The sequence below is a fragment of the Zychaea mexicana genome, assembly GCF_025766255.1.
Source record: "Zychaea mexicana strain RSA 1403 chromosome Unknown BDB00scaffold_17, whole genome shotgun sequence".
NCBI classification, from domain to species: Eukaryota; Fungi; Mucoromycota; class Mucoromycetes; order Mucorales; family Lichtheimiaceae; genus Zychaea; species Zychaea mexicana.
Genome location: NW_026516680.1, coordinates 1 through 22,401, shown reverse-complemented (window position 1 = coordinate 22,401; position 22,401 = coordinate 1). Strand labels below are relative to the sequence as shown.

Here is a 22,401-nt window from a genome sequence, read left to right as displayed (position 1 = left end):
CTTTATCGTCCTTGTCCAACGCTTAGTGAATAACACTTTTATTACAAATAAAGAAGCTTGCTTTCCGGAATCATTCGGAAGAACAAATCATGATCCTCTAATCGAAAGGTGCAGAGAGAGTTACGTTACTTTTGAAGAAGGCAGTTATGTGTTTTACAGATGAAGAAGAAGAACTGCTTTAAGCCAGGATGGCACAGTCGTACAATTTCCTTGGGTTTTGGTTGCATAAACGGAATCGAAGGTTTCAAGGAGTAGTTACATTATGTACAAACAGAAGGAAGAGGTTACTGCGTGCATACTGTATGCAGTTAGACTTGGTGATGATATCTTTCTCTTTGCTACTTTAAAGCAACGGCTTTCATAACGAACTTCTGCTGCTGAAACAATGGAACTACTGCAGATATATTACTCACACTCCTGAAGTCATACTCGTGTACAACTTGGTATGATATCTGCATATAATTTTAATATATATGAAATGAAATTTGGTGCTATTTTCCTATTAAATTTGATTATGCTACTATGGAGAACATATGCTACGGTATAAAATGATTTGTAATAGCATGTATGTACTTTTATGAGCTAAATGCACTAATAAAGATATCTTTAAGCTAAAAATTACTGTGGCTCGTGAATAGTGAGAAGAGGAGGATAATGTTGTGGCGTTTGTAATTCTGTGTAGTTATAAACAGAAATATCAAAGCTCACTTGGTCAATTGAAGCTATAGTTCGTAAACAATTTTGTCGTCTTGCATATCTGGCATCCTGATTTACTAGGATCGTGTAAGCGACCATCAAAACTAGCGGTCTGCGATTTCTACGTTATCCATCTTGAAGCAGCTGGAATCCATTCCACCTAAAGGTAGTTTATGAGTCACTTGGCACTGAAATCGATTATTACTATTGTCATTTTACTGATTTTTGTCTAGTATATATTTACTCACACGACTTTCTGACGCTTTGAGATTTACTAGCTTAATAGGCTTCAAATTATAATATTTCTGAAGTGAAAAGTTAGTATACTGTACTTAGCCCGCTCCATAACGATTGTTTCACAGATCTGCATATAGATGACAAAAATTATAACAAGCGGCGTGCGAACTTCGTTTGCTATATCTTTCCCCACTCAACTGCCAGGGCGGATTGCTTGTCCGCATCCCAAAAAGGATTATGCTTTCATGCAACTGGGATTTGTAAGCATTTCTCAAACTAGTCACGCTTTGAGGAGACGTCATATTGTTAGAAAAATGAGACTAGTAACAATCATTCTTCCCACCACTTCTTCTTTCGCTTTTCCCCTTACTCCAACAAACACGTAGAACATCATGACCGATATATCACATCTCAAACTCTACTACTTTGTCTTTGAGCATAAGGGTGGCCGTAAGTAATTAATTCACACTAATGTCAGACCTCATAATATGGATAATAAGAGATACAGAAATCTCACGAATGATTAGTTCGTCCGACAACGCCCTATACCGGTCGTGGTGAGAATGTTAAGCTTTTCCTTGAGGATGCGGGTATTCCACACGACTATATCATGTACGACATTAATGAATGGTCAAAGTACAAGGATGACTGGATTAAAAGAGGTTACCTGGCCGGATGTTTGCCAGCTGTTGAGACTCCCGATGGTGAATTATATGGTTGCACCACTGCTTTGCTGCGCTTTTTATCCAAAAATTTGAACAAGTATTATGGCGCCAACATCAAGGAAGAGCAGTTGGTAGATGCTATCTCGGAACTGGCTAATGATTGGTATGCCAACTTTGATGCCTCGGTTTGGACCCCCGATCAGGTTGGTTCCTTGAGTCATTTCGTATGCTGTGATTTGGCGGAGCCTGTTATTCTAACTTGCCCATGAACCTCTATGCATCGTGTAGAAAGATCGTGAAAATCATCTCGAGAAAAACCTTCCCAAACATTTGGAACGTTTAGATCGGTTCTATGCCGCCAGAGGTGGACCTTATGTGCTAGGATCTGAGGTATGACAGAAGTAGCAAGTGCCGTGTATTCAAACATTGACCTGTAACTCCTAATGCTGGTGAACGCTTTTACGTTTGTATGCGCGTGTAATACAGATATCGTTCGCAGATTTCCAAGTTTATCAAATGGTAGCAGATGAAAAGCTGACACCAGCCGATTTGCCTCCTCACTTGGCAGCCTTTGTAAAGGCATTCGAAGAACGACCCAACATCAAAAAGTATCGTCATTCAAAGCGCGCCTCTCTTTAAACACAACGTAACAATAAAATTATTATGTATTGTAAATACATCTTCCGTCTCATATGGTAGCTTTCAAAGCTAAAGGCCGTGTTATTAAATTTATGCGGCAGCAGCTTGAAGTATTTTTCCGCAGTACTCAGCAGTGAACCGTCTGATCCTGTAATTCACAGGCCAAAGTATAGTTCACTTGTGCGCGACCAAATACGAACTCTGTCCTCCAAAAGAAACCACGCGTTCTCATTGCTACATGCTGTTGCTATAGCTGTTTAAATAAATACTGGCGAAATTGTGCCCTGCTAATCCTCTCCGTTTGCAAGAAAAAGTCTTGTGTAGCAATGGGTGGCGCAGTATAGCGCATAATGCGCCAGGTTTGTGTGTCGCGTGACCATCATGACCTTATCCTTACTGAACGTAGAACACATAAATTCGGATACATGTGTATTTCTAAGCGTTTCTTTCTTTTCTTTGAATTCTGCAAAAGCACAAAACAACGATGGTTGATCTTTCTCACGTCAAGCTTCATTACTTTGATTTTGGCAATGGTAAATATACTATTAGAATCGCATACACTCTTCCAGCATACAACAGACGAACATCAGAGTACGACGTCCATATAACAAGGAGCTCACGAGCAATAAACAATATTCACTAAAAAGTACCAACGGATTGTGGACGCGGCGAGAACATCAAGTTACTGCTCGAAGACGCTGGTATTTCACACGAATATATATTGCACAAGTGGCAAGACTGGCCAAAGGTGCGCGACGAATGGATCGCGTCCGGATACACAGCAGGCTCTTTACCTGTGATTGAGACAGCCGATGGAAAGCGATATAGCTGTACTACACCAATCGCGCGTCTGCTGTCTAGGCAGTTGGGCAAATACTATGGCAAAAATATTGATGACGAGCATCTAGTGGACTCTGTTGCTGATCTTGCCCAGGATTGGTATTATAGATTTGCATTCGATTCGTGGCTTCGACCTGTAAGAGTGTATACATGATTTGCTTTGCTCCAAAGACAGTTGTCTATCCGCCAAGTAGTACTTTCTGATATTCTGATATGTATGCTTAGGACAATCGAGAAAAGCACCTCCAAGAGGATGTTCCCTTTCATTTGCAGAGACTCGAGCGGTATTATGAACTTCGAGATGGCCCTTATGTTCTTGGCTCCGAGGTAACACGATTACCCTTATACCCACGCTTGCATCACAATGATTAATAAGCCCAACTGTTTTTTGTTTGTTTGTTTGTTCAAATGATAGATCTCCTTTGCCGACTTCCAGACCTATCATATGATTACTGACGAAAAGCTCAAGCCAAAAGATCTTCCGCCTCGTCTGGCAGCATTGGTCAGAACCATTGAGGAAAGGCCTAATATTGCAAAGTACATGAAGAAATGGAGCAAAAGCCAATAAAGAACACATTTTCTGCTTTTATCGTAGCGTGCCCGCTTGTGTAACGACGAAGGGCTGTTTCATTAACTTGGCTACACATGATGGAATATCTAGTTACTTTTCATTAAAGCAACATGAGTATGATTGGTACGAGCATATAATAAAAAGAGATATGTGTACACTGAAGAAAAGGAAAAGGGAGGAATAGTGAAGCTATTGTGAAAAGGTACTTGAGCCAGATAACAAGTAGTACTGCTCTCGTCCCTCCTTGTAAAAAACTTGATTAGCATAATTCTGTCAAAGCAATGAATTCCAGAAACGGTTTGTTCTTACGCTTGGTGAAGCTTGGCATGGAAGTGTGAAAGGGTGAGGGGAGGGTGGGGGGGGGAGAACAAGCGTAAAAATAGCGAAAACGACAAAAGCGGAGGGGGGCGCTCTAAATTTAACTCGGTGATGCAGCTGTAACTGCATACATTTTTCTCTCTCTCTCTCTCTCTCTCTCTTGCAGGAATAGCGACACTATGAGCTGGTAAAACAACGAAAAAAACCATAATACAGTACCCAGTAAAAGACAATGACCAACTAGAGAATACTTTAGGAAAGGAATGACAAAGGCAATCTCAAGATTGCCTCACCAAATGATGGCAAAAAAAGGAGATGGTAAACGAAAGAAAAAGAAGTAGATCCAAAGCCTAGCACAAACTTGGCGATTGCGTGTCTTCGCTAATGAGCTCCTACACAGTGACCTTCGATGAAGATTTCAACAAACTGGAAACGCGTTTCAACAGTGTAGTGAAAAGCGTCAACGAACTGCGGCAACAGAGCAGTGGTTTCCGTGACTCAGTAGCTTGTAAGGTCTTTCATATAACTTGGCGATAAAAAAGGAGAATACAAAGAGAATCGTCATACGCATATAATAAGAACATATATTAACATGTTGATGATCATATAACAGCGATGCTAGAGCATCAAATGGGTGGTGCCACCGCGATAGACGAAATTTATGATCCAATGATAGGAGTTCAGCAGTCTGAGGAAGGGGTAGTTAAACGACGACCTAGCGAAGTTTCTTCGGAAGCGGTGCAAGCTGCACAAGATTATGCAACAGCCATGACGTATTGCCGTGATGAAATTTTGCAAGAGTTGGTAATAAAGATAACATTTACACTAGTCAAAACGCACATCCATTCTACTTTTTTATGACAGCAAAACTGATAACTTCCGAATAACTGGTTCGGAATTCATACCACGAAAAAACCAGGATCAACTGGATCAACTGGTAGTACAGCCAGCCGAGAATATGCATAGTGTAATCAAAACCATCCAAAAGACCATCACCAAGCGACAGCATAAGCTGATTGACTATGATCGATACCGTACATCACACCAGAAATTTAAAAACATGGCTGATCGAAGCCCTAGTGAGGACAAACAAGTGTACAAGCTTGAAGGCCAACTGGAGACTGCCACGCAGGACTACGAGTACCTGAACGACATGTTGAAGCAGGACTTGATGCGGTTTTTCCGCCTGGCTAGCTCATTTATCGGCCCTGTCCAAGAAAACTTTTACAGCATCCAGTGCCGGGTGATAGGTGGCATGTATGGTCGGATATACGAGGTAGTGGATAGTCATCGTGAATACTTTGTCACACTTGACCAGCCATTGGAGGACGGATTCCAGTGGCGAATGAGACAGCGGGATGTCAAGAGTGAGCTTGAACAGCTGGATGTGCTGAAGAAGGGTAGCAGTTTGAACGGTAAATATAAAACATAGACTTGTTTTATGAAGAAGAAGCGAAGCGGAATCTAGCGGGAAAAGGAAGCAAGGAGAAGCTAAAATAATAAGCGATGATGTAATAGGGAATCTGGTTCGGCCGGAGCAAGCGACGCTTCAAGAACGCGCTGCAGCGAAACAGCAACAGCAGCAGTACCAAGAACAACAGCCACCGCCGTACTACCAGCAGCAGCATGCGCCATTGGCAGACCCGGTGGCACCATCATCGGCACAGCAGCGAAGAGCGCCACCACCGCCTCCACCCAAGCCTCGTATGAAAGAGGTTGTGGTTGCACTGTACGACCTGGACGCACAGCAGGAAGGGGACCTGTCGATCCGGAGCGGTGACAGAATTGAGATAGTGGAAAAGACGGATAACACAATGGACTGGTGGAAGGGTCGGATTGGTGACCGCGAGGGCATGTTTCCAGGTAAAATTCCATCAGATAACGGGGGGGGGGGAAAGTTTGCCATGTGGCAAGAAGCAAATGGAAACTCACCCTTCTGTCTGTTCTTTCCCCACTCAGCCAACTATGTGGAACCAAGCCTGTGAAGCCCAGTATGTATAACACTCATACAATGGACGGTTGCACAAGCATCATGCCCTTCCTTTCCCTCCTTTCCTCACCCGTCATACATACCAGACGGGTTCATTTCTCTTTTCCCTTACTTTCTGCTCTTTAACCTTGTTTTCCTCCTTTCATTTCATTTAAGCGTGGGGATGCGGGGGGTGGGGCGGGAATATCATACAACCACGTTGTCTCCAGCAATACCGATTGCGTCTGTTTCACACTCACTTGTCGGTTAAACGTTGATCACTGCTATTAAACGAAATAATAAATAAAAAGAGAAAAATTCAGCAGGCGAAACTGGTTCAGCCTTCCTTAGCAGCAGCACTCTTAATCGGTTATCGAACTATCCGTGTCGCTCCGCCCACAGCTGGCTTTGTACAACCTGCCCGTTTTTAGCACCCTTTTTTTTGTATTTCACAAGTTCAATTGGTCCCTGATCTGCCTCTTCTCTCTCCTCTTTCTCAGATTATTGTTTCGGACGGGGAAATGGGCAACCAAACCAGTCGAGCGATCGAGCGAAAACGTGAGAGTCGACGTATTCGACGACGCAGCACTGTCACCTTGGGTGCACAATCACATACCTCTCAGGGCAACTACAACTGGATTGATGAAAACACGGCAACATCCCTGAGCGCAAACGGTATCAACGCTGCCCTGGCGGCTGCCGCTGCTCAGCAACAATCCTCCACAGCAGCCGTAACCCAGGAACCACCTCGACGCAAATCCATCACTGAATTCTTCACCAAACGAAAAATGAGTTTCTCGCGCCCGACAGAAGAAGACTACCGAGAATACGATAGAATGCAACGTCAGGTTAGTTCTTGTCCGCGTTTAGTGATAAGCACACATTTCTCTTTTTGAAAGGGGAGAAGGAAATTAACTTTTTTTTGTCAAATCGTTCGGTTTTGCCATTCTCAATCATGAAATTATTCAGCATTACCTATTGAAAAGTGCTCGGAAAGCTAATTCGTGGGTTCCGATCGATGCTTCGTCGGAAAAGACCTTTGTTGACGTGGGTACCGGAAACGGCATTTGGGCACTCGAAATGGCAACGCAGCATTCTCATGCACAAGTCCTGGGACTCGATATTCGCCTTCCACCAGAACAGACTTTGGCGAGCTTGAAGAACTTGCGTTTTGTGCGAACTGACATTCACGAACGTTGGCCTTTGACCGATGCCGCTGTTGATCTGTATGTTTCTATCAACCTAACTATTACTGGAAAACAAGGAGAGACTGTTTTATAGTGATTGTGTTGAGTTAACCACATGTTCCGTATATTTCGCATATAGGATTTTCCAACGTAATATGGGTCCACATGTCAAAAAACAGCAATGGCTTGCACTTCTCCAAGAAATGTATCGAGTGCTTAAACCCGGAGGCTATGTTGAACTGTTAGAACTCGATCCATGCCACCATAACCCTGGCCCAGTACAAAAGACGTTTGAAGAATTCGCTCGGTCGCACTGGGAGGAATTCGAGTTGGACTTTGAGTTTATCGGCGCAGTCAAAGGATACCTCGAGGAAGCTGGATTTGAGCTGGTGGAGCAAAGACAAGTAGACATTCCGATCGGCGAGTGGCCGGAAGAGTCAGGTACGATATAAAATATCATATACAAGAAAAACAAGGCTGTTCTCAGCAGTTACCGGTGTGTTTGGTCAGACGCTAATCTTCTAAATCAATTAGAACTCAAACAATTTGGATTCATCAACAAGGAGACACAGAAGGCGTTTCTGCGAAACCGTAAGCAGGAGCTTATCAGCAAGTGGGGAATTCCATCGGAAGACTACGATCTTGCTGTGCAGGAGATCATGGAGGAGTTTGAAGAGTACCACAGCTTTTCGCGGTTCACTTGCTGGATCGTCAAAAAGCCTTTGTAATATATTCCCTTTTTCTTTTTCAAATCAGCTTTAAAAGTCACCTACCACAAAACATCGACAATCTCATCCAGAACAACCACATCCTACCAAACATAGTATCTACCCTCACAGCCCTCTTTGCATTGTATTTTGTTTTATTTCTGTTCACGTCACATAATTTCTGCGTATATAGTTCTTCTTTAACATTTAGATCCCAACCCTGCCATTCACTTATGTATACATATATGTTGAAAAAAAGAAAAAGCAAACATAGTAATTAATAGAGCATTTACTGCAAAACAATCGTTTGTCTTAAGGTACACTTCACTGTATACGACAGGAGTGGCGGTCAATGTAGACAGAAGTGAGAAAGAGGGGAGCGAAGACGAGTTATTCTAGTAAGACTGACTTATTTATGGCTTCCGCAAAGCGGTAAAAAGAAAAGCGATCGCTTATGGCTGCTAAACGAACCTAAACTATAAAGATATATTGAGTGGGACGGCTGTAATGAATAATACACATGTCAAAAGCTCTCCTATCACAAGAACGCATGTCTACTAACGAGTTAACGCGCAACCATGGAATTGGCTTGGTATCAGGGGATGTATCATAACACGAACAAAAGTGGAAGAGAAGGCGAAAAGTATCTTACAAGTCTGCAATCAATAAAAGAAAACAGAAGAAACATCAGGTACTGTAGTTAGTCATCTAGAATACGCCACTCATAACAATTAAACTTGTCTTCGTACACCGTCTCTTTCTTCTCTTATCTTGAGTGTGCACTTACTGACCTTTAGAAGTTATGGCTGACAGCGCGGCTGGTGCCTTTTTTGCAGCCTCCCTTCCTTTTGATAAATTTGCTGCTGCTACACGAAGAACGGCCAGAATGGTTGTGCTGTCAATATGAACAACAATAATTTGGCAACGACCTCCGTTCTTCTAGTGCCGCTTGGGATTTTTTTTTTATCTAGGCGCGCCCAACCCTTAACACTCTTCCTTTTCCTCATCCTCATCCCCATCTCACATTAAACTCACTTGACTGGGAGCGGGGAGAAGCACGGGGAGCATCCTTTGTCTTTTTGATAAGATTCGACTTATCCACGGCTTCTTTGAAAGTTTTTTTTTTTTTGCGCAGGTGTTCCACATAGAGTTTTTTTTAAGGGGACCTTCGAAACTTCTTTGGATGTTCGTCTTTGCTGACTCTTGGGAATTGGACGATTGGTGTCTATTAACACGCACAACGCTGCATACATCAAAGACATGATCCGATTGAAGCAACGTCAACTATCATCGATTCAACCATACTTGTTCCACCATAAACAATCACTGTCCTTGCGTATTTTTATAATGAAATTCTCGTGCAATCATGAGGCTTTCAACCGTGTCTTATCAGCAAGTCGGCTTAGATTGTTGCTTAGACTATGGTACTCGGAGAAACTTAGCACCGTCAATCACTGCCCTCGCCAACTTCAAGGCTTACAACTATTATTATTATATACTGCTACTGTATGATTATCTCAAAGTAATAGATGTGCTTGCACCAATGAATTACTACCAACACACTACAGCGTCAATGTTTCTTTGGAAGAGAGTTGCTACAAGCGATGCGGGACTAAAAAATGAATACGTTCTATGACAGACACGGTAACTTTGCCGCTTTGGCACTTACCATCAGCAGCGGAAATTCAAAACATCGATGCGCGGTATGCATGAGGCAGCAGACAGCTCCACGTAATGCGGCTTCGTTCCGCTTCTTGAACAGGCTTTTTTTTCCCCAAAACTAACGCAATCGCGATGCCCGGTGAAGCTTTATTATTCCTCTTCGCTGTCATAATGGCAGCTCTGCTGCTATTTTTGATGGTGTTTTTCGTATCCTTTTCTTATCAATAATACTCGGACCCGAGATTCTTTGCACTGAAACAAGTGATTTGCTGTATAACCGTATATATATCACCTTAACGACCACACGTCTTTTTTAGGTTATCATGTTTTCTGATTTAGAATGCGACTACATTAATCCAATCGATCTTTGCAACAAATTGAATCAGGTGACTAATATTGGAAGCGAAAACATTCTAAGAAATATATGTACCAGAGATGATCTGTCGTTGTTTGACTTGATCACCAATTAATCGTGCTGTTACGTGCAGTTTGTTCTTCCAGAGATGGGCGCCCACGCATTTTTGTTTTTCATGTTTCTTATCAATGGAAGTTGGTTTTCATTGCTGTTGAATTTGCCATTGGTCGCCTTTAATATTCGCAAGTAAGTTGGAATGTTTGAGAGGGATCTAGAAGGGGTTGGAGGACGGTAAACTCTTGGATGGACGCGACACGTGACATATAAACATTACACAGGGTTACGAGCAATCGTCATATGTACGATGCCACCGAGATCTTTCGAACACTTGGAGTGCACAAAAAGGAATGCTTTATCAAGCTTGCCTTTTACCTTTGCGTAAGTTAAGGGGGGCTTGTACTATTCAAAAAGACAAAATGACTGTGAATACTAATTGGAACTTTTAGTGTTTCTTCTGGTATCTCTACCGCATGATTGTCGCTCTTATTGCTGCCGACGCCTAGCCAAAAGGAAAGCGAAAGGGAACGTTCCCGTTAATTGTACATGATTTATATAACTCTTACGATCCCTCCACAGTACGCAATGGCGTTTGTGTCTCTGTGTATGTTTGTATATTACCCGCCCCCCTTAATGTGTCAATCTAAAAGCAGGACAGGATGGAATGTATGTTTGTAAGGGATAGTATGTGTGGAGGGCTCCAATATTCTTTATATATAAATTTATATATTTTTTGCAATTACATATTACAGAGTCTAGATTATATATTGTTGTCTACTGTACAGTGGAAGTATGAGGTATTATGTGCATGAAATCGGATAAAGGATTTACAAATTATGGCGGCGGAGGAGAAGTGGAATGAGATGAGGGTAGGAACGGGTGATGGTGGTAGTGGTGGTTTGAAGATTCTATGATGGCACCCAAGCACGGTTCATTTCACCAATGTATTTCGAATAAGTGGATCGAGGAGTGGCAAAGACCTGTCGTGCATGTGCAGCAACCATGGCGTCCACTACGGGTATCAAAAACGATCTGAGAGTCTTCTCGGGCACGATCATATCATGAACCTGGTCTAGTGGAGCAAAAAGGTAGTCGGGAAGATCGTTCAAAGTCACTGTGCATGGAAACATATCGAACCAAGGCGCCAACTTGCTGATAGGTGACCGTGGGTTTGGCTGGTCTGTGGCGATGTAGATGACGGTACGAAATCCACTTGTAATGGGTGCACCGCTGACTGGCACGCTGCGACATACTGTCGACCATGGAGGTACATGCAATCCTGCATGTGGTGGTAACAATGGTACTCGTCTTGGCTCGTCCCATAAACCAGGATCTGCCGATTGGATAGCCGCTAAGACATCCTCCTCCCGTGGTATTACAGGCGCTCCTGTCAACTCTGCCATTCCTTGAGCAAACAAGACCAAGTTTTTCGGCAGCTGCTTTCTGAACGGTTTATCGCCAGTCCGAAAATGCACACCCACAAACGATCCAGCACCGCCCAAATATTCAACGATGTTCTTCACCGTTTCGCCAATTAGCGTATCACGTCGATAATGCAGTGCGCTGGCAATCGTGTTTCGTAAAGCAATATGTTCGGGATCGATCAAGTTGATGCGTGTGCTACCAAAGATGCCACCCAGTTGCAACAGTCGTTCGGGTCGTCGTTGCCAATGCTTGATGGTGTACACCTTGTAATACCGCCGACCAGCAAACGAATCGACATAGTTGGTACCGGTTCTCAATAGGTTGCGTGCCACCGATAAGTCCTCATACAACCGCCAGTCGTACAAATGCTGATCGGTATGGACATACGTGTCATTTTCATCGATGCCGAGATCCTGCTGCAATTGCTGGAGTGAGACAATGTCTTGAAAGCGGATGTTCACGTACGGCGTGAGCGAGTCGATATTATGCAGTTCTGACCACGGGATCACACCAAAGTGACGATATTCGGCACACCGACTCCGTCGTACATACGACGCCAAATCGCCCGGTGTGGCTGGCCGACAGATTTGTTCGAAGGGCACACTGGCGTTCGTCAGCCACCCCAGGTGATCGTAGATTTGTTCCTTTTTCATCCAGCCGACTACAGTCCCCAAGAATGCAGGGGGGATGATAAGCGTGCGTTGCAGTAATGCTGCAAGTAAGAGTGCGTTGGCCAGCTCTATCCGCTGGTTCGACAGACCGGAATGAGGCAAGTATGCTAGGTATTGTTCTTGTGCTTCTGCTGATGCGTCATTGCGTAACAATGGTGGTGGTGATGCTGCTGCTGCTGCTGAATGTTGCTTGGTTTTGTTGTTGGGATCAACTGTGATTTCGGGAAGGGTGGAAAGGAAAGACAGACAGGTAAGGAGAAAGAGGGTGCCCAATAAGAGGGGTATTATCCGGTGCGATGCCGAAGCGGACGAGGTGGATCGAGCTTTGAAGTACCTTTTGGTTCCCGGTTTATTGTTGTATGCAAACTGAAGCATTTGGTGTATGTGTGATTGTGCACGTCGAGTGAGGGAAGGGGAGGATGCCGTGAGGAAGGAGGAGGAGAAAAAGAAGAACGGGGAAAAAAAAAGAATCGTCAAAGCGAGTGAAAATAAAAAGGCAAGGGTGTGTTACAGACGAATTGTTCGAGACGAAGTAAAGGGTTTTTTCTCTGTAAAACCATGTCCCCTCCGCTCTTTTATCTGCAAACGCGTTGCAATGCAGAGAACGAGAGTGCGGCTGCTGGCCACATCGTGCAGTATTGCCTGTTCGTGTGTGTGGAAGGTGACGGTAGCTCGAACACAAATTGGCGATGAAACAGAAGGACGGAGAGTGACAGAAAATCTGGCTTTATGCTTAACTTTCGTGGCACCTCGACGCAATGACGCTCAGCCCCCATACCCACTCTAGTTTAGCAGCGGTAGTTGTTTGGTTTTTGCTTGTTACCGCACTAACCTGAATTAGCAGCGTTCAAAACACATACCTCTTCTTTGTCCCTTAGCCGGCAAGGACATTTCTTCTTTCTTTTGACAACAGCCTGTTTGCCCCACGGTTCGGAGAAGATGCACAGTAATAGAAGCTCATTAACTTGATTGAAATTGAAATAAGATTAGCGGGAAATGGTGGAATATGCGGAAGCATTGGAAAAGAACCCTTTTCTTTTTTGGAAATGCCGATACCTTCGCCATCTCCACCACACATTCCATGTCCATACTAGTATGCATATGTATACAAAGCTTAAATCGTATACTGCTGCCAATATCTCGAGTTATTTAGCATCCCCGTGCTCCTCCTTTCTGTGTTAAGCAAATTGCTTCTGTAAGACATCCATTCATTACGGATCTTTGATAACGACGCGAAGTTTATCAGATGGGTATACCATCTTTATAACATGTAATCCGTGTTCTCGACGGCTTATCACTGTATACATGTATTGGATTGCCAAGGTCACAATCATCCTTCTGTAATGAACTCATGGCATCGATGTGTAATTTTTAATATACGGCGGTGTACATATTGTCATAGGAACCACTTTGCTGATCTAGGAAAAAAAACAACGAACACGCTTCATCATCAATTCTGGTCAAGCAAATGGCTAACTCAGGCTATCATACAAATTATCTGTGTGCAGCAACCTTGACCACTGAAAATGTTTCTAAGCATACATGGGTCAACCACTTTTACCGACGTACAGTACTTTCTTGACAACAGACCACACTTCAACACCCAAGCATTGGGAAATGGGGCGAAGGGAAAAGTAACAATGATGGTGGACGACGCTCGCTGTTCTATGCTATATCCACTATTAATAATAACAGCAGTTTTGCTTTGAATACGCTTTCGTTAAAGCCGTAGAAAGGGATCATGCTTATGTATCGCGCACGCGCACGTTATAGCGGGAGTTCAGTTGACTGCGCAGGCAGCACACATATGACGTTGCCTGACAAAACCAACTTCACCAGCTTCTTATTAATTTCTTACTGTCGCTATGTACATTCTCCTGGTTCCTGTCGCCCGAGTGGCTCTCTTTTACCTGTGCGTTCTCGCTTTGGCCGCTGCCAATCACCTTTGGCATGCCAACCAAATCCTGCTGTTTTTCCTTGTCTTCATTGCCCTTGTGGCCTTTGTCGCCTGTGCTGAGTGTTGCACTTTGGTACGCACGTCGACCCGTCGCTTCTGTACGTTGTAAGGTCTGCTTCCGCCGCCGTCGCCGCCCTTGTTGCCAACGCAACCTACTTCTGCATTTGTGAACGTGAGCCAGCGCAATCATTTTCCGTGTGAAGGGCTGCAACACCCGGATCCCTTGGGGAGTTTGAATGGCATAGATCGTGAAATCGACAACGAGGTTCGCAAACATGTGATCAGTCGTCTGCCTATCGACATATCTGATCCTCGGCCAGAATTCCGTTTGTGTTTTGATCCGATGGATGTGTTGGTAGAGCGCGAGTACTGGAAACGGATAAAGAAGGAGTGGAGTGGTTCCCCAGTTTCGCGTGGAGTAAGTGTAGTTGAGGACGCATCGCGACGACTTGTGCTCAGACGTTCTTCTCATGAGGTCCGGACGACACCTGTTCGACCGTCTGTGGCATACACTTCTGCACTCGCTCGCTCTGTGCCGGTTGCTAGCGTGGGTGATTCCACAGCAGCTGTGCATGTCGATCTTTCACTTTCTTCTGCAACAGTCGAGGACACGACTACAGTGCCCGAAACCCTGATGTCCACCCCATTTTATCAAAGACTCCCGTGAAAAGTTAAGAGCCACAGCATGTAGTGTATGAGTGCTTTAGGCAGCACTTTTATTTACAATCTGAAAAAAAGGATTATTGATAAGGGTTTTGTTACGGAAGACATCACGAAAACGTATACAACTCCAAGGCCAGCTTGATGATGTATTTGACACCCTACACAATGCAACTATCGGATTTGAAACCGACCGCCATTCCAAGTTTACGGTCATCATCAGCCGAACCGAGGACCGTGTGTGCCATTCCTTATTTCCCTTTCCCCATTCATACTTCAAAAAAAAAAGAGCAGGACCAGAAAAAAACTGAAAAAAGAGCAGGAAGCAGAAGAGAAAGAAGAGATCATGCTAACCTATTCTGTTTGTTGCACATATCACCAATGAGGGCCATCGACAATGAAGTTTTTAGAACATTACTGTACGTACTTACTGAATTTCATCTTATCACACGTTTACATAGTATACTACACTACACTACAGGACAATAAAGAATTTTCTAACTGTATGTTACAATTTGACTGAATATGCTTACATATTTTATGGTGCGTAAGCAAACATAACGCTATCACACTTATCCTTGTTGTATTCAGTAACCATCTCATAATACTGAGCATGTAATTGTCCCTTGTACATTTGGACGTGTATGACGAAGCACACTACTGTACAATCCAGACTTTGTCACCAGTAGTTTGATCAGATATTCAGATACCTGTATTTTAGTCACTGAATACATTTTTTTACATACTGGATCTGAAGAAGGAGACACCCACTTCATAAGATTTTTTGATTATCATGTATGTTTACTCTCCATACTGAATACCAAGGCTATTGATAAGAAGCTTGAGCTTCCTTAATTCCGCTACGTTCTTTGTCTTATTTGTATGATAAGAAAAGAATTTGATAACGAGAAGAAAGTGATGATGACCACCAGCAGATCGTTTCCTCTTTCTACATCACCACCTTTAGAAGCTGTTAAATGAATAGCTATTCACAACGTGACGAGCTTCTTGCATCTACACGATGCGATGCGAACAGCATTTCATATACGCATTTAATTACCTTAACCTTTACTAACTATCGATAGTGAGCAAAATCTAGTTCGTAACTGAGTATATTGATTTAAACAGTATGCGAAAAATACGTATAAGAAAAGTGACATAGAAGCTTCAGTGTCGCCGTCCTTGCGGCTCAATCACAATTTGCGCTGCTCTGTCTTTTGTTTCCTTCTTTTATCCGTCCTCATTAATTGCATGGCACCGACTCACAGTTTATTGTGTTTGTATCTTGTGCTTTGTATACGAATTATTCTACTTTTACAAATGCTTCTCAACGTTCTCCACCAAGCTGACATTCAAGCCAGTCTTGTCCTGCTCAACAAAGAGCTCCTTGACCACACCGTGCTCGAGAACAGCTGCGAAGCGCTTGAAACGATGGCCGCCCAAAGCACCAGAAGCGTCGAAATCCAAATCCATAGCCTTGGCCAACTCGCCCTTGCTATCAGCCAACAGTTCGACTTTACCGTCGGCACTGGTAGCATCAGCCCATGCGCTCATGACGAACGCGTCATTGACCGAGACACATGCGATCAGGTCCACGCCCTTTTCTGCCTTTAACTGTTCAGCTTGCTTAATGTAACCGGGCAAATGAGTCTTGGAGCAACCAGGAGTGAAAGCGCCAGGGACACCAAAGAGAATAGCCTTGTTGACACTGCCGAAAAGTTCTTGGACGTCCACAGTATCGGCGGGCGACTTGCGCTGGACAACAATGCTGGGGAGATAGTCGCCCTTTTTTATCAAGTGGGCGGTGCTGCTGTGGAAGCCGCGCTGGCATGCTGCTGCTTGACGTTGCAATAAGGAGGTTGAGGCGCGAAACATTGTCGTGTATTAGCAAGTGTAGAGAGAATAAAAAGAAAGCGGGAGGAAAGAAATTAAATTTTAGAAGGGTGTGCTGCATTTGAAAATGTTCCGTGCAATTCCGTAAAAATAGTAGCAAGTACATAGTATTATGATATGTAATTCTTAAAGGGTACAAGAAGGGATTTGCACTCTTCGGGTATCATTGTTGGTTTTGTGTTGTTGTTGTTGCTAAAGTACATAGTTCGAGTCACATCGCTCAATCGCTTTGGCCGCTTTCATCGTCCTCTTCAGACGCGTTTCTCGCAAGCCGTTTCTTTTGCGACCTACAGCAAGGGTTGCGCAGTACACATGTTAATTGCGACTGTCGCTCGAAAGCATCCTAGAAACTCTTGTTGTTCTTTACCTATTTCCAATCTTGGCTCGCCGCACTTTGGGTATATAGCTGTCATAGTCATCCGAGTCAGAGTCGAGTTCGATTGCTGTCGCCTCTTTTTGGATCTTGGCCGTCTTTCCTCCTGGGACAGTAGCACCAGCAGCGTCGTCCTCGTCAGTCTCGCTTCCACCGCCAGGATCATCTTGTCGAGAGCCGTTCTTTTTGCCGCTGCTACTACTGCTGCTGCTCTTGGTATCCTTTTTTTCGACATTCTGAGTACTGCTACTAGGTTCGGTTTGATCCGATGGCGGCGGCGGTGTAGTACGCATCCTACACAGAGCAAGACATAGTATTTGATTGAAAGAGCGTTAAATTACTACTTTGTGTCGATTCTGAATGTGAGTTCAGAGTAATTACCGTTTTCTCCGTGCAACGTCAATTTGAGTCTCGGATACTGATGCTGAAGCTGATGCGGCAGATGCTGGCGGTCGGCCTCGCTTCTTTGATGCAGCTTTTTTAATTGGTATTGGTGACCCTTCGTTTTGGTCTTTGAGACTTTGATCTTGCGCTTGATGTGCTACCACTTGTCGTACTAAAGGTAATGCAATGATATGTCAAGTTAGATGGGATACATGCTGCACAACTGAACAATGGCAAACAGACTTACACAGTGAATCACGTTCCATCATCACTTTATGAAGGCGTCGTTTTTTGCTGTTCAATAGCTGCTTCATCTATTAGCTCATTTAAAAAAAGGTTAATACATTATCTTTCTTCGCGTCATCGGCCCTATGCTGGACTTTTACCTTTTGGATGTTGATCATATCGGACTCGACCTTTTCCCGCGTCAAATCCTCCAATTCTTTTTCCATCTTTTCCTTGTAGTCAACAAGATCTCGATTTCGTTCGGAAAGTGATCTTTGTGTTTGCTAAATACACACAATGCTCTGGTGTTAATTTGGAGTGGTGATTGTTTGATCAAAACACATATTCAAACGGTAGAGCCGGCTGAAGAGATGGGATGATGCCACTTGCCTTATACGTCAAACATTGTTTCATTGTATTCTCCATCCAATCATGCATCACTTGATGCTTTTTTAATTCCGGTACACTGGGAATTTCGATCGAGCCCATTTCATACTACCAGCAGGATGGATGGTTACATGATGACAACTCCAAGTACTATTCCTTGGGATACAGAGGACATAATGACTTACTGCTAACGATCCACCCATATAGCTGATCAATGCCATCTATAAAATAACCATGCAAGTTTATATGGGAGAAGTGGTGCTCGCGTACGTTTCTGAACCATAAAAAGGCCGCTGTAAGTACCTTGCACTTATCCTTGCGATGTGTTATCTTCCATGACAACGCCTGGCTTTCATAGCCGGTCTCTCCTTTCAGTCCAGCACTGACAGCCTGCGCCAACTTTGGAAGCGATGCGTTCTCATTCACAAAGTTGTCCAGATCTCTCCGTGTGACTAAATAATTGATCCAGTTTAGTGAAACAAAGTCATTACGTATGCGTAATGAGAATAGATCGCGCTTCGGTGTGTTATATTACCTGTGCCAGACCAATAGTGGGAAATGTTGTTCAAGGTGATTGTGCATATAGAGAGATCTTTGGCGGCGTCGGCAGACTCAAAGTCAATGTTGTTCAGCCACTCGCAGTCAATATACGATGGTTGTTGATCTTTTTTTTCGCTTTTATAAAAGTAGTGCACCATTGCCTTTTTCTCTTTACGCTAAGCAGCACAGACGTTGTATGGTGTATGGTGTATGTGAGAGAAGCGTTGTAAGTGGCCGGTCAGCTGGCTTTGATTTCCTGCTGCATGTACCAGTCCTTTATCACGCGCTGGCGCGCAGCGTTTTTCCTTTCTTTACTCTTTTTCTCTTTGTTATTCTTCGTCTTTGACCTGAAAGAAAGAACACACAATCTTAAAATACCTGCTCTTTTTCTTGTTTCCAACACACCACTCTTGAACACTTTTTACAAATTTGCATTTGCACTTGCACCTACACGCACAATTTACTTTTTCTCTGATTCTGCCGTGCGCATTCAATCAAAAGTAAATCAAAAAATGAACAGGGCAGACGGCTTTAGTCTCCATCATCCCACGGTGTCCGAATCCTCTGTCTCTACTGACCAAGAAGAGCAATCATCCATCTGGAGCACATTGAACACTGCCTTTTGGGACACTGCGCAGTACGCGTCTGAAGAATTTGACCGCTTTTTTGAGAATATGGGTTTCAAGAACAGCGGCAGCCCCCAAGTACAAGAACACCAATGCGCAGCACAAGTAAAAGCTTTACAAGATCAACAATATGATACCCACACTGATTTTGCAACGAATACGACACTACCTCTTCCATCTTCATTGTCTCGTCAAAGCACTGACTTGCAAGACTATTCAACACCTTCTTCTTCCACTTGCTCTACCCGATCGGCCCCTCGAAATGTATCATTATCGATGCCTTCATCAACATCAACGGGTAAATCGGTGGCTGCAACTTCGCTTTGCCAGTGAAGCGTGTAACTAATGATAGGTATATGATGAAATCTTTAGGAAGCCGAAAACGTTCGCACGATGATGACAATGACCCTATTGCTGCGGAGCGTGCAGAGAAGATACGCAAGATAGGTGAAATTGAGACTATGTTACGTGAACTCAAGGAAGAAGCAACGCTGGATAACAGCCCCAGTACGGTCAGTTCGTCTCCTGCGAACAGAACTCCCACCGCTGCTGCCACTGCTACAAGAACGACGACGGAAAAACCAAAGCCGAGATTGGACGATGATCGTCCGCAGGCTAAAGATACCCGAATGCAGCGATTGGAAGAGCGCATTGAACATCTTCAAACACAGGTAACAGAAAGAAAGTTGGGGCTTTCTATACTGGATTCATGCGAGCAAAGAGAGAACGACAAAGACAAAGAGAAACTAAAGCATCCCATTATTGTAGGTCGCCTGTTTGATATCCTCTCAAGCAAGAATGTTGAAACCTAGTGGCGGCTCTCGCACGTCTTCGATCAGGGGCACCAACGGCCCGCGCACGGGTTCCCTTGCTAAACAAACAAGTACAGCACCATCGTCCTCCTCAGCACCATCACTTTCATCGCCGTTACCACCAACATTGCGCTCACTGCCAATCCCCTCATCCCCTTCCTGCTCCTCCTCGTCACCACCACCATCATCATCATCATCATCATCACTTTCATCGCGCTCGCATCATAAAAACAGACCATCCGACAAGGCATCCATGTACAAGCCTACTCCTTTAGCTACTGCTTCACTGCCACTAGCGTCTTTGCAAAACCAAGTTCCCACGCCGCGGTCTTCTCAGGCCAAGGGTAGTAACAATGAAGCCGAACGAAAAAGCGAACCGAAAGTATCATTACCCTCGCCGCCACCACCACCATCAGCACCTACACAATCGCCAAATCGAAACCGACTTTCTACTGCTGCTCCTACTTTTGCAGTCAGTACCAGCTCTTCCGCAGCAATGACGCCAACACATGAAGTCAAAATATCACTCACTATGCAACGACAACGTGCCTCGCGGACAGCTCCAGAAACACTGAGCAAGGTTCATATACTTTTGTCTTTCAGCTTGAATAAAAACTTTTCTAGTTTGCTGACATGTGTGTATGTGTAATATAGGTTTCAAGTGATACCCATATGGAATCCATGCGCGCAATTGTCCAACAGATTCCAAACGTAAAACTGAGACGGACAGATATGCTCAGGTCAGTGCTCTATAAAGTATACCTCGTACTGTAGTAGAAGTACTAGCAGATTTCTTTAACTTGCTCGAACATGCATTTATAGATTGCCTGACGGAACCTTAAAACCTAATCCCATTTGGTCCGAGATGTACCGAACCACACCACGCTATAAACGCTCAAGAGCTGCCATGGGTAAGTTGCATTACCGCATTACATCAAACTCTCGTTTTACTAACTTTATTATCAGAACGGGAGAACGAACAGCAACAAAACGACCATCTTGAATCGAGTCCTGCAAGCCCTAATACAGCATCACAGCAACATGAAGACAACCTTAACTCGGGTTTGCCAAGTCTTAAGCGACAACGTGCATCAGCATCAGACGATCTATGATGACGATAAAAAAACAAAAAGTTGGATATATCAGCTATCGGGGGAGAAGTACGTTCAGCGTTGACAAAGGAAAAATGGACAAGGTGAAGTGAAAAATATTGGCATGTGTGACACTTTTTGCTTCAGGATTGGCACACACGTACACATACAGGATTGCACAAAGCAAAAACAAATTCTACATATCATTCTGTACTACTTTGTATACATTTTCTATTTTTTTTATCTCTATCAATGTCTCTATATACATACATATCTTTATCATAATGCAAAATAAACAAAAGCTTTCTTTTCTTCACAACCGGTGTCTGCGTTATCTAACCGACGGCTTGTTGTTGCGGTTGTGTTTGTTCAGTGGTGGAGGTATCGCTGCTTAATGCGTTGGTATTGTTCGATGCTGCTAGAGCTGGTGCTCCGTCCGCTGATGTTTTCAATGCTTGTTGGTTGAGATAGGATAAGTATGCGTTCCATCCAATGGCAATAACACTGTTCGTCAGAGGTCGATAAGGCGGATGAATGAACAAAAAGCCAAACAAGTTGACAAAGGGCCATAATCGATACGAGTTGCATACTGCCGTGAAATAACTCTATTGCTTTTCCAATCAGTTCTTTGTCCTACACTGGCACCCAAACAATTAGCAGACAAACGTACTGTTCTAAATTTTTCTCTGATTTCAGCAAAGCTCCTTCCTTCGAGTAAACTTATACTCGTCAGAAATACAGCGTTCAATGTTGGTGTAAAACAAGTTTGGTCAATCGCCAGCCGTACAAGTGCACCTATGTGATTCACCCAAACAATCTCATCGTTGAATTACTGCTTTCCCCTGAGTTTAACAGCAATAGCAGTTTACCTTTGACTCGATGCTGAATCTTGATTGCATTATTCAGGAACGTGAACCAACTACCGACCATGGGCCCACCTATACAAAAGCCATAGACGCCCATACGTATTGTTCGAGCTGCATCATGGTCATTGCCCTTTTTTTCGATTGCCTGTTGAGCCACCAAATCGCCAATGGTGAACATTGTGCCTGAAAAGAAAATAACACTTCTGGTTAAACGGACAAAACCACTCATGGCTGGTTCAAGAATCGTAGGGTAATGGGTACCTGATTGGCAAGCAAATGTTCGTAAGGGCCTTTCAGTTACTTGCTGTTGATATTTTGTCAGTAGCCGGTTCATTATGCAGTGGTTGGAAGTAGTCGTGAAAGGACTGTACTGTATATTGATAAACCGGTATGGCTAATGCTTAGTCAGTCTTGTTCCGGCAACGATTGATGCGCCCTTGATCTACGGCAAAACTTTCTCGCAGTTCTGTTTGAAAACAACTTGCAGAGTGCATGCATATCTCTTATTACCTTGAGATCAACGGAGAATTGCCTTCTTTGATATACTTATCATCGTAGTCGATATCAACCCCTTCGGCCCTCATCAGC

At 43.8% G+C, this 22,401-nt stretch overlaps 12 protein-coding genes across 12 annotated transcripts; 7 read left to right on the top strand and 5 right to left on the bottom strand.

Moving 5' to 3' along the window:
* The first annotated feature begins 1,278 nt into the window (after positions 1–1,278).
* Positions 1,279–2,373, top strand: BDB00DRAFT_810925 (glutathione S-transferase). Its single transcript, XM_053122574.1, has 4 exons — positions 1,279–1,383; positions 1,461–1,801; positions 1,887–1,988; positions 2,085–2,373. The coding sequence occupies exons 1-4, from the start codon at positions 1,326–1,328 to the stop codon at positions 2,235–2,237; spliced, it is 654 nt and encodes a 217-aa protein (XP_052982177.1). The 5' UTR covers positions 1,279–1,325; the 3' UTR covers positions 2,238–2,373.
* Positions 2,374–2,700: 327 nt separating this feature from the next.
* On the top strand, positions 2,701–3,996 carry BDB00DRAFT_810921 (uncharacterized protein). The gene is made up of 4 exons (XM_053122573.1): positions 2,701–2,770; positions 2,885–3,213; positions 3,303–3,404; positions 3,493–3,996. The coding sequence occupies exons 1-4, from the start codon at positions 2,722–2,724 to the stop codon at positions 3,643–3,645; spliced, it is 633 nt and encodes a 210-aa protein (XP_052982176.1). The 5' UTR covers positions 2,701–2,721; the 3' UTR covers positions 3,646–3,996.
* A 105-nt stretch (positions 3,997–4,101) lies between these two features.
* Positions 4,102–4,697, top strand: BDB00DRAFT_176932 (uncharacterized protein). Its single transcript, XM_053116349.1, has 4 exons — positions 4,102–4,153; positions 4,228–4,284; positions 4,367–4,479; positions 4,580–4,697. The coding sequence occupies exons 2-4, from the start codon at positions 4,230–4,232 to the stop codon at positions 4,586–4,588; spliced, it is 177 nt and encodes a 58-aa protein (XP_052982175.1). The 5' UTR covers positions 4,102–4,153; positions 4,228–4,229; the 3' UTR covers positions 4,589–4,697.
* A 60-nt stretch (positions 4,698–4,757) lies between these two features.
* On the top strand, positions 4,758–6,204 carry BDB00DRAFT_176877 (uncharacterized protein). Its single transcript, XM_053116346.1, has 2 exons — positions 4,758–5,381; positions 5,485–6,204. Exons 1-2 carry the CDS (start codon positions 4,925–4,927, stop codon positions 5,949–5,951), a joined length of 924 nt encoding a protein of 307 aa, XP_052982174.1. The 5' UTR covers positions 4,758–4,924; the 3' UTR covers positions 5,952–6,204.
* Positions 6,150–8,044, top strand: BDB00DRAFT_176929 (S-adenosyl-L-methionine-dependent methyltransferase). Its single transcript, XM_053116348.1, has 4 exons — positions 6,150–6,783; positions 6,905–7,161; positions 7,262–7,563; positions 7,657–8,044. Exons 1-4 carry the CDS (start codon positions 6,457–6,459, stop codon positions 7,848–7,850), a joined length of 1,080 nt encoding a protein of 359 aa, XP_052982173.1. The 5' UTR covers positions 6,150–6,456; the 3' UTR covers positions 7,851–8,044.
* Positions 8,045–9,582: 1,538 nt separating this feature from the next.
* BDB00DRAFT_810897 (cornichon) lies at positions 9,583–10,605 on the top strand. Its single transcript, XM_053122572.1, has 5 exons — positions 9,583–9,698; positions 9,809–9,877; positions 9,980–10,092; positions 10,185–10,284; positions 10,353–10,605. Exons 1-5 carry the CDS (start codon positions 9,624–9,626, stop codon positions 10,407–10,409), a joined length of 414 nt encoding a protein of 137 aa, XP_052982172.1. The 5' UTR covers positions 9,583–9,623; the 3' UTR covers positions 10,410–10,605.
* Positions 10,606–12,682, bottom strand: BDB00DRAFT_810894 (uncharacterized protein). The gene has a single exon (XM_053122571.1). It carries the CDS (start codon positions 12,372–12,374, stop codon positions 10,812–10,814), a length of 1,563 nt encoding a protein of 520 aa, XP_052982171.1. The 5' UTR covers positions 12,375–12,682; the 3' UTR covers positions 10,606–10,811.
* Positions 12,683–13,546: 864 nt separating this feature from the next.
* BDB00DRAFT_895607 (uncharacterized protein) lies at positions 13,547–14,543 on the bottom strand (the record flags this gene model as incomplete). The annotated part of the gene is made up of 3 exons (XM_053128510.1): positions 14,113–14,543; positions 13,910–14,052; positions 13,547–13,669 (listed from the first exon to the last, which is right to left on the bottom strand). Exons 1-3 carry the CDS (start codon positions 14,528–14,530, stop codon positions 13,547–13,549), a joined length of 684 nt encoding a protein of 227 aa, XP_052982170.1. The 5' UTR covers positions 14,531–14,543.
* Positions 14,544–15,803: 1,260 nt separating this feature from the next.
* BDB00DRAFT_176786 (peroxiredoxin-like protein) lies at positions 15,804–16,923 on the bottom strand. Its single transcript, XM_053116345.1, has 2 exons — positions 16,877–16,923; positions 15,804–16,796 (listed from the first exon to the last, which is right to left on the bottom strand). Exon 2 carries the CDS (start codon positions 16,489–16,491, stop codon positions 15,931–15,933), a length of 561 nt encoding a protein of 186 aa, XP_052982169.1. The 5' UTR covers positions 16,492–16,796; positions 16,877–16,923; the 3' UTR covers positions 15,804–15,930.
* BDB00DRAFT_176742 (uncharacterized protein) lies at positions 16,611–18,015 on the bottom strand. The gene is made up of 6 exons (XM_053116344.1): positions 17,882–18,015; positions 17,653–17,775; positions 17,514–17,580; positions 17,264–17,438; positions 16,877–17,176; positions 16,611–16,796 (listed from the first exon to the last, which is right to left on the bottom strand). The coding sequence occupies exons 1-6, from the start codon at positions 17,978–17,980 to the stop codon at positions 16,730–16,732; spliced, it is 831 nt and encodes a 276-aa protein (XP_052982168.1). The 5' UTR covers positions 17,981–18,015; the 3' UTR covers positions 16,611–16,729.
* Positions 18,016–18,737: 722 nt separating this feature from the next.
* Positions 18,738–21,252, top strand: BDB00DRAFT_810886 (uncharacterized protein). The gene is made up of 6 exons (XM_053122570.1): positions 18,738–19,342; positions 19,417–19,715; positions 19,813–20,436; positions 20,511–20,596; positions 20,679–20,767; positions 20,823–21,252. Exons 1-6 carry the CDS (start codon positions 18,931–18,933, stop codon positions 20,966–20,968), a joined length of 1,656 nt encoding a protein of 551 aa, XP_052982167.1. The 5' UTR covers positions 18,738–18,930; the 3' UTR covers positions 20,969–21,252.
* Positions 21,253–22,265, bottom strand: BDB00DRAFT_810881 (uncharacterized protein). The gene is made up of 4 exons (XM_053122569.1): positions 22,075–22,265; positions 21,817–21,996; positions 21,618–21,742; positions 21,253–21,552 (listed from the first exon to the last, which is right to left on the bottom strand). Exons 1-4 carry the CDS (start codon positions 22,145–22,147, stop codon positions 21,283–21,285), a joined length of 648 nt encoding a protein of 215 aa, XP_052982166.1. The 5' UTR covers positions 22,148–22,265; the 3' UTR covers positions 21,253–21,282.
* Between the last annotated feature and the right edge of the window lie 136 nt (positions 22,266–22,401).